The sequence below is a fragment of the Prunus avium genome, chromosome 1, assembly GCF_965620075.1.
Source record: "Prunus avium chromosome 1, drPruAviu1.hap1.1, whole genome shotgun sequence".
Classification (NCBI taxonomy): Eukaryota; Viridiplantae; Streptophyta; class Magnoliopsida; order Rosales; family Rosaceae; genus Prunus; species Prunus avium.
The window spans coordinates 60,957,649-60,967,878 of NC_142284.1; the positions used below are offsets into that span (position 1 = coordinate 60,957,649).

Genomic DNA, 10,230 nt, shown 5'->3' on the forward strand with positions numbered 1-10,230 from the left:
TGACTTTTGCTTTATATATATATATATATATATATATATATATAATTGTAGTGCCACTATAATACATCTATTGTAAAATATATTTTCAACTGTTGACTTTATACTAATGAGAAGCGTATTTGAACATAAAATTGGTTGAATTGAACCAGGACACGTGGCGTATTTGAACATAAAATTATGGAAAAAGAGAGGAAATGTTGAAGAATTCAAGAGCATTTAAATTTTCTCTTCTTCTCTATATATAATGGAGAAACTCCTGCACCTCTGTCTTCACCCATAAACTTCATCAGATCTTATTTGTATTGCTTTGTTTGTAGGCTTTAGGTTTTCTTGATCTCTGTCTCTGTCTCTTGAAACTAACTGAAGGTGGAAGCCAATATGGACTTAAACACCCAAGCAAGCCCAGAAGTTGTTTGAGGGAGATGGTGGAACATATTACATTTGGTCAAGTTCAGATGTTCCAGCTCTTGGTGAGGCCAAGGTTGGTGCATGCAAGCTTGTTCTTCAACCTCGTGGCTTTGGTCTTCCTCACTATGCTGATTCTGCCAAACTGGGATATGTTCTTCAAGGTAATTTTTTTTAATAATTTTTTGTTCATCATTTACCTTGTTATATAAAAGCTTTGTTTATGTTGTTTACTACGGTGGATATATTTTGTCCGTTCTCTTACCAAACTTATATTATCATATCATAATCAACTTGATCAATTATTCGATTCTCGTAGAAGTTTGAAGATCGTGTGTATGTGTGTGTTTATTTTTGTTTGGCCGATTAAAAATGGTCTAACATAAACATTTGTTTCCTCATTGACCTTAAAATTTTGTTTATGATGTTTGCTACGATGGATATATATTGTTCGCTTACCAAACTTATATTGTCAGACAAACATACGCAGTGTCCAATTGTAAACCTAGATGTTGGAAAATTTATAGGATTAATTAATGACATATTGATGCAGGTGATGATGGATTAGTTGGAATGGTATTCCCCAACACATCAGAGGAGGAGGTGATTAAGCTTAAGAAAGGGGATGTGATACCAATACCCCTTGGATCAGTCTCATGGTGGTTCAACAATGGTGGCTCAAACTCTGAGGAACTTGTTGTTGTCTTCTTGGGTGAGACTACCAGAGCATACATTCCTGGTCAATTAACCTATTTCTTTGTAGCTGGAACCTTAAGTTTGCTTGGAGGCTTCTCAACTGAGTTTGTGAGCAAGGCCTACAACATTACCAAAGATGAAGCAGACAAAATCACCAAAAGCCAGACTGGGGTTTTGATCATCAAGCTGGGTGAAGATGAAAAGACCAAAATACCCAAACCCAGTGAAAACTCCACCCGCAAACTTGTCCGCAACATCACTTGTAAAACAACAACATTGACTGAGAAGGAGTTTCCATTTCTCAAACAGGCAGGTTTAAGTGCAAGCCTGACAAAGCTTGAAGCCAATGCAATCAGCTCCCCAATTTACACAACTGATGCTACAGTTCAAGTAGTTTATGTTGCTGGAGGGAGTGGGCAGATTCAAATTGTGGGTCTCAATGGTCAACTGGTCTTGGATACAGAAGTCAAATCTGGTGATTTGCTTGTGGTTCCAAGCTTCTTCATGGTGGCTAAACTTGCAGGGGGAAATGGATTGGAGTGTTTCTGTTGAGAGTATTTGTCCCACATTGAAATGTTAAGGGACCTAGCCTGGGTTTATAAGGAGTTGGGCTACTCCCTCCATTGCCAATTGGTTTTGGGGTGGAACCTCAACTTCCTTCATGGTATCAGAGCAAGGCTTCACGTGTTGGGCCCAACGGCCACACGTGCTCTCACGTCACCCAATATGTGTTGTCCACGTGTTAGGCTTGAAAGTTCGCCACACGTGCGGGGGCGTGTTGAGAGTATTTGTCCCACATTGAAATGTTAAGGGACCTAGCCTGGGTTTATAAGGAGTTGGGCTACTCCCTCCATTGCCAATTGGTTTTGGGGTGGAACCTCAACTTCCTTCAGTTTCTCTGTCATCACAAGTTCCCAGTAAGCAGAAGATGATCATATAAAATACTTCATTTTTGCAAGACAATATAATTGTTATTTGTTTTGTTTTATTTAGGAATAATAATTTGTCATTATTTTTGCAGGCCTGTGCTAGAAGACTTAGCTGGCAAGACATCAGCATTGGGGGCATTATCACCGGAGATGCTACAGATAGCCCTTAATATAACTCCAGAGTTGCAGAATCTTCTCAGCTCAAGGATTAGAAAGATCTGATCAATCATTATCCAAGTAGATCCATGCATGTTGATCACTGCAATATTTTAAAATAAAAGTTTATTTTATTTTACTGATTTAAATAAAAGTTTATTTCACTGTAAGCATGCATGTTGATCCTCTTTTATGTGATGTATCAATTTTTTATTAATTTAAATAAAAGTTTATTTCTCAATAATAAAATAAAATAAAATAAAGATTGTGTGGATCATCTTTTCCGTGAAATCTCCTCCTCACTCCACTCTTATTCTAGAGGATTGTGCGGATCAATGGCGTTGGGGTTTCATAGGGAGACTTCTTACCAATGAGTCTCGAAGGCTGTTAAGGTTGAGGTTCTCTTGAATTGGCAATTTCCTCTTTTGGGTGGTGGAACTGTATAGGGCCCCACTTTAAAGGAGGCCCCACATTATATATTTATTTACACTAATATATTGTTGTAGCTGACTAATGATTGGAGCATTTTTACTCGCTATATTAACAAAAGGCGTATACTCATCATCATCCTTAAAATATGACACATGTCTTATTGTGAACTACAGTTAAGTTTTGTATGAGGAATTAAAAAGGGGCCCACATCCCAACACTTTCCTCTCCACACGGGACCCTTCTCTCTCTCCTCTCTCTGTATTTCTCTTCTCCCTCTCTCACACCGTAACCATCCACCGAAACAAATCCTTCCATCTCTTTCTTTACTGGAATATTGGATCTTGCTTTGCCAATCTTATTATTTATCATTAATCTATTATTATTATTATTATTGCCATTTTTGTTAATAAAGTTTTTATTTTTTATTTGTAACAAATCAGAGCTTCCTTTCTCAATCTCTGTCAACGATGTCGACTAGAAAACCTTCATATACAAACCCAAACCCTGCAAGCACCTTTCAGCTTACAAGCTCAAACATGGCTTGTGTGGTATAAATCAATCCAAAAGTGCCTCAGGACCACCCCAAATGGACGGACAAGTGTTCAAAATCCTGGCACAGAGATACCCAAGGTGAAGTTCATGTCATAGGTATCAAGGTAGACTCTGTGTTTGCTTAATTTTCTCTTCAATCCCATGCTCAAGCCACGCCATTTTGCATACCCAGTCTTAGATTTGCCACAACTTAGTTGTGGACATTGAAAGGGCTGAACAAGAAACAAAGTGAGGGAGAGAGTGCCGGCGAGAGGAGAGAGAAGAGAGAAGGGAAGGAGGAGAGGGTAAAACGGAAAGAAAAGAAAGGGGGATAGAAGTGCTGGGCTGTAGGCCCTTTTTCAATTTATTTTTTTAAATTCTCACATAAAACTTAACTAAGGTTAACTATGGGACAGGTGTCACGTCTTAATATGGGTATAATTGGTAAGTTTATTATATTGGTATCTATATTTAGAATTGCACTATACTTTTTTATTTGATTTCATATGGATATAACTGGAAAATTAAATAAATTTTGTTTTACATTCCTGCACAAATCAAATATGGGAAAATAAATAAAGTGGCAATTCTTGGTTACTTCATTAGAATTATCAAATATGGGAAAAAAAAATCTTCCATTTCAGGTCCCTTGGGAAAAGACATGAGAATTTCCTATCAAATCTTTTGCATATTCAATTGAGATTTTAAAAGATTTTAAAGAAGTTTAAAAATTCAGGTGCATTCAATCACGATTTTATAGAAATCTATACAATTCTAGATGTATTCAATTCAGATTTTTTTACCTCTATTCAAATTTGGATGTATTCAATCACGACTTTAAAAGACTTCATAAAAGTTTGGGTGTACTAAAAAACTCATTGATTTTAAAGAAAATACAAAAAGTGGTGGATTTCATTTGAATATAGACTAATTTTATGCCATGACAAATTTTTGCTTCATCTAAGAGATTTTGAGAGATATATTATTTTTATTCTCAAGATATTCACTACTTCTACTACCACCATCTTATCATGGCTATCATCGCCGCCACCACACCTAGCACCAGCACCAGCACCAGCATCGCCACCTTCACCACCACCCTCATAGCCATCGCAACCCCCACTACCACTCCCACCATCACCCCTACCGTCACCACACCACCACCGCTAGCTCCATCACAATCACTGCCACCACCACATCCACCACCTCACTTTCACCGCCGCCACTACTACCTTTCTCACATCTCCACCACCATCGACATCACCATCACTGTCATCACCCCTAAATCCTTTATTTTTTGAATGCCATAAACTCCATTAAAATCAATGATAAAACTCTAACAAACTCAGTTAAAATCTACATACAATTTTAGTCAAAATCTATACACAATTTCAGTCAAAAATTATGTGGAGTTTGTAGAATTCAGTTAAACTCAATTAAATTTAATTAAACTTCATCAACTTTATAACTGTTTTAAAATCATTTAAAATTAACCAAGATAGTTGGTGTGAGTGGTTCGACACTCTCATTCCTTAAGAGAGGTCAGGGGTTCAATCTCCACTATCGTATGGAGTCACCACTTTGGCCAACACTTTACCCCTTACGGGCCGACCCGGTGTAAGCGGGGATTAGTCTGGATTGTGGTTAAGGCTTAAAGGTGCCACCCATAATTGGGGCCCATCCAAGACCACATCGGGGTTCAGAACAAAAAAAAAAAAAATCATTTAAAATTTAAATTGAATACATCCTAAATGGTGAACTAAACGGGGCCAGAGGATTTCAATTTTCGAAGGAGCGGGAAAACATTCTTTTCCTTTTTTTTTCTTCTCAATTATCGCAAACGACTGAAAGAGAAGGAGGACGAGGAGGAGAAGGAGGAAGAGAAATGTCCAAGTTCGAATTCCCGAAGCTCAGTCGCAGCGACATAGTCACAATCCTCGCCGACGCTCAGATCGTCGCCATTTCTGACCGCGATCTTGTCAACCCAAACCCTGATTTCGTCGCCGACCTCTGCGCCCGGATCCTCAGCCATATCGACTTCCTCCACGAGTACGTTCCTCTCCTGAGAAACCTAATTCTCCCTTTCTTTCCTCTCCATAAATTTGCATACTTCACTGGAAAACAAAGCCCTGATTTTTCTCCTTTTTATGTTTTCTCACTTTTTTGGGTTCTAATTTCTAGTAATTTTTTTTTTATTGTTTTAAAGAGATGGACTTGGACCCAGATGCTCTGTTTGGTTCCTGAAGAAAAAAAAGGAAAAAGAGAGAGATGGATATCCATGTTTGGGTTTTTGAAGATTTTCTGAGCTTTTATTATTTGATGGTAGTGAGATCGGATGTTGGGTGAAGGGAAGTGAGTTGAACAAACAATTTTTCTCCTTAATGGAATGGAGGGAATAACAGCCCAGTGCCGTGCTTGGTTTCTAAGAAAATGAATAGAGAGAATTTGGAATTACTGCGTTCAATAGTCACTAAGAAGGGGAACGGAAGTTTCTTAGTTGTCTTGTCTGCTCTTTGTCACAGAGCATAAATTTCTACCATGAACTTTTTCCAATACATCAATTTTTGTTTAAGTTAAATTTTATGTTCTTTCATTTTCTCGAGTTTTATCAGCAGTTAATTAGAGGTTGGTTTTGGTAGGAAGAGAAGAGAAATTGAAGCTCCTTACTATTATAATTGTTTCTCTAATTTGGGACTAGTACCAATGTTCGTAATAGAATCTTAGCTTCAAACCTTCCTGGGGTTTCTTCTTTATGCAGGGAAGATTATGAGCAAGTTGAGTTTGCAGCCTTGGAGCAACTTGAGAACCCGGATCTTCATGTTGACTCGGCTCGGAGCATGAAGCTGTACAACAGGATGAAGGAAGTGGTGGCCTTAGTAGATTGCCCTAAGAGATTCACCCTAAAAGATCTGATAAGACCAGAGACGGATCGAACTGAATATTTTCTCAGTGCAATTCTCAATTTTTGTCTTCACAGGTAAGATTTGTGCACTTATTTAGTCTTTTAAAGTATAATATTTTGGAAGCTGTTATAGGTACTCCAAGAAAGGTCAGTTTGCACTCCTCCCTTACGGTTTACAAGAGAGTAGTGCATGATTGGAGTGCCAATAACAGTTCCTCCACTTTTCATTTAAATTTGTTTATATTATTGAGTTAAATTCTTGTATGAGATCTCCAAGTGTGCTTGGAATGTATATGATGCACGTTTGGAGGGTTGAATTTGTCAATATTGCTTTGTAAGGAAACCTGGAGGAAGAACTTGTATTAATTTGTGTCACCTGATTTTCTCATGAGAGCTATGGTACTTAATTGGTTAATGGTAAACCAAAAGTACAGGGTTCTAATAAGTGATCAGAAATAAAATAATAAAAAGAGAAAATTCCTGTCCCAATCATTCCTTTCCTAAGCAATAGTTATTCCCATTTTTAACTTCGAAGAAAATAGAACACATATTACACATAAAAAATTACGGTTTCTAGTTTAAAGAATTTTATCTTAACTATTGCTTCTTACACATGTTAGCTGTATTTTTTGATTATCAGAGAGACAAAAATGAATATCCTTACCAAAGTTGTCGATCAAGTAACTGATATTGATGAGCAACGCAACAGGTGGGAGGACAGGATTTCCCAGGTAACTTTAATATGAAAATAGGTGTCTTTCATTGTGAACGTGCATCAATTTCACTAGATATTTGTGTCGTGTCGTAGTTGAATGCAGAGATTGCGGACTACAATGAAGCAAGAGAAAAGGAGTTACCTCTTGTTCAAGAGGTAGATGCAAAAGTAAAAGAATTGCGCCAAACAATTGCAGGCCTCAACAATCAGCAAATGTCACTGAGAACTTCTCTTCGAAAGTTGAAGGAGAAGACTGGAGAAATGGAGGAAAAGGTTAGATTATTGACTGCTAGGAAAACTGGTATATTCTTTAAGTACTTAACATAAAAATACACTAATAATTCTAAACCCTGCTTGGAAAGCTGTTGTAATTGCTGGAGATTTAAGTAATTGGTAGTGTTGAATGGTTAGAAAAATTGATGACGTACAATTTTAGGAAGGTGAGTGATTTTGTTTTGAAAATTCAGAGACAGAGGCATTAAAAGAGCAATAGAATGTAAGATTAAAATGAAATTACTCAGGTCTTTTTGATTCATAATATCAACCACCAAATGTAATTCGATGATCTATTGCATCTACTTCCACTCTGGTTTTGGTTACTCTGGAGTTTTTATGCTTGATTGAGCCCTTTGTCTGTCTATACTTGGTTGTGTTTCTTGTATATTTTAACTGCAGTTTATCTTGCAAAGAGGTGTCGTGTCTGTGTGTGTATGTGCATGTGCGCGCCCATGCTCCCCAAAACTCTAACCTTATGTTAGTAGGAAGGAGAGCAGAGGGGCCAACAAATTCAGTCCTTCTAAAATGTTTGTATTGAAGACAGATAAAAGAGAAATGTTTTAAAACTTCCATTTAATAGTTACATTTTACTCTCAATTCTTCCTATTTTCCATTTTCCCCATTGAATGTAAGACTCTACATTATTATTTATTTGTGAGTATGCAGATGATCTATTTAGACAACTGTGTACGTTGATGTGCTGTGTTAAACTTTTATTTTGAGGTCATCATGCAGATTGTCTATTTAAATATTTATATTTTCAATTATTCTTCTGTTTTATTCCATTGCTCCAGATTTCTAGCGCTGAGTTTGCTCTGGTACAAAGTGTCCAAGAAAGTGCAAATTTACGTTCAAGAATTGTTCAATCACCAGATAAACTGCAGGTATCGTTTCTGTTTAAGTTGTATTTGGTAAATGGCAATTTACCAAACAGAACTGCTACATTACTGTTGATTGCATCCCCACTCCAAGTGTTAACAGGCTCATGAAGTTTTTCTAGTTTTATTTTTCTGTAGTTAAGCAACAATTTAATATGGTCGTGCATTTCATGAACTGAGTCATTAATCTTTTAAAAAGACCAGAAATAATAAATTGGTAAATCTAAAACATCAAGGAGGGAAAAAAAATTCGATATTATTAATTCAATCTGAGGCTAGCAAATTTCACCAACGGATTAAAGGTTCCATACATGAAATAAAGATGCATGGTGACAACAGATCTCCTTAATGAATACTCATAGTTGGAGTAAACTAGCCCTCAGCAGTTCCATTATGAGAATAGAACATGAAAATGCTATAACGAATATGATGATTCCCTCCATCTCCTTTTGAAAACAAAAAAGAATGGAAGAGTTACACTTATGGATACAAGTTGGATATGCAGAAGATGCATGGTATACGAGATTGAATTTATTAAGTTTTATCCACACAGATTTGGTTTTACTCCCTATTAGTGACATTGGATTACTGTAAATATGCACCATACCCATTCCACACTCCCTTTCCTTATAACCCCTATTGCCCTTTTCCTTACCATTCTCGCATGAACTTTTTCTCAAGTTTTCATTGTAGCCTATTCACAAATGATCCTTGATCTCATAGTATGGGTTTTCCAAATAAGGGCTCTTAACTACTCGTTTTTGTATCTTACTAAATAACAGTAACTCCATTCATTTTTAGTTATGTTGATTGGGTTCAGTGTTTCTTTATTTTTCTTTCATTAATTGCTGACCAGATTTTTACTTGAAGAGGGCTTTAGAAGAGAAGAAATCTGTTCGAGAGGAGGCAAAGAATTTTGAAAGGTCAGCAATGCAATCTTTTAAGGAGAAAACTGATGTTGATGAGGTTTATACAAAGGTAATCTATTATGAAATTCAAACTTTAATTTTTCTTTCCTTTCTAGATGCTATTCTTTTATTTTTTTGATCTTCAAACCAGTTTAGAAAATGCTATGAAGGCTTGCATTCCAGAAATGTCACAATCTTTTAACAGTCTTAGGTTTTAAACAATATTTGGTTATAAATGACTATTAACTTTAAAAGATTAAAGCAACGAAGTGAAAGAAAAAAAGTATTTACGAAATAAAGGGTAAACCTACATTACATGATGATTAATAGCTCCAATAATTTAACACCCTAATCCATCTTATTGTAGGAAAAAATAAAAAAGCCACTGTCCCTCACATAAGTCTTGACCTATATTTGGTGCAAGTCCTTGTACAATTTTCAAAAAACAGATGATAAATAAGATGCAATTTAACCATTTAGTAAGTTGATGGAAGTAATATAAAACTCGAAAATCATATAGTAACAGCCATTCATATTTTACTGATGTGTGTATGTGCCTGCACATGCTATAAATATATCAGACAACAATATGCATCTATCCATGAAAGAATTACGCAGTTTATACAACATTGTAAATTTTTATTGGTCATTTGTTTCTGTGCTTGTTCTCAGGTCTCAAAGAAATTGTCAAAGCACTTGGCCCAGATGCAGGCTATACAAGAACAGGTATGTATATACCATAATCTTGTATGCTTGAATGATCTTCGTAGTGTGAGGTCCTTGTTGTGTTCAGATTTATTTTATACTGTCTTCTATGCATGCGATGGTATAAATTTACTTATTTAAGATAAAAGATTTTGACTGTTGGCATTCTTATTGGTGCAGTCAAGTGTTCTTTACTTGAAACGTCTTGTTTCATAACGTTGCCACTTTTTAATTATTAGGTCAATTCTGCTAAATCTGTCGACAGAGATTTTAAGGCTGTGAAAGCTAAATTAGCTGATGATGGAGTCCTAAGCAGGTCTCTTCAGGCCAAACTGGTTGAACGGGAAGGAAAAGGTAGCTTCTTAGGGTCGATTTGGATGGAAGGATTTAGAAGGAAGGATTTTGGTCTGAATCTTTAAGTAAATTGCTTAATTGAACTGCAGAAATATCAAAATTTTATGTTAATAACATCCACAATTAAGTTTGATTGTTTCAAAAGTTTGGGGATATAAAATACTTAAGAGAAAAGTGTTAATTCAAGTCCCTCGTTTTTTTTCAAATAAACAAATTAATTTGTTGATTTTATTAACAAAAGAAAGTAGCATTATTAAACTCTAGTTAAGCAATTTGCACCATGAACTCAAATTTTAAACCCTCACTTTAAATCCTTCCATCCAAATGGAACCTATTTCAATCT

The 10,230-nt window shown here is 36.0% G+C and overlaps 1 protein-coding gene and 1 pseudogene across 2 annotated transcripts in view; both read left to right on the top strand.

Moving 5' to 3' along the window:
- Window positions 1-372: 372 nt before the first annotated feature.
- Window positions 373-2,463, top strand: LOC148298131 (cocosin 1-like; annotated as a pseudogene). The gene is made up of 4 exons (XR_015833163.1): window positions 373-569; window positions 959-1,642; window positions 1,994-2,018; window positions 2,123-2,463. The product of XR_015833163.1 is annotated as a cocosin 1-like (transcript).
- Window positions 2,464-4,891: 2,428 nt separating this feature from the next.
- Window positions 4,892-10,230, top strand: part of LOC110765606 (kinetochore protein) — a gene marked incomplete in the record, with an annotated part of 6,452 nt that continues 1,113 nt past the window's right edge. The window contains 8 exon segments of the mRNA XM_088250026.1: window positions 4,892-5,198; window positions 5,908-6,126; window positions 6,692-6,782; window positions 6,860-7,039; window positions 7,837-7,926; window positions 8,791-8,898; window positions 9,501-9,554; window positions 9,773-9,887. Of these exon segments, the coding sequence (XP_088106152.1) occupies window positions 5,035-5,198; window positions 5,908-6,126; window positions 6,692-6,782; window positions 6,860-7,039; window positions 7,837-7,926; window positions 8,791-8,898; window positions 9,501-9,554; window positions 9,773-9,887 (1,021 nt within the window).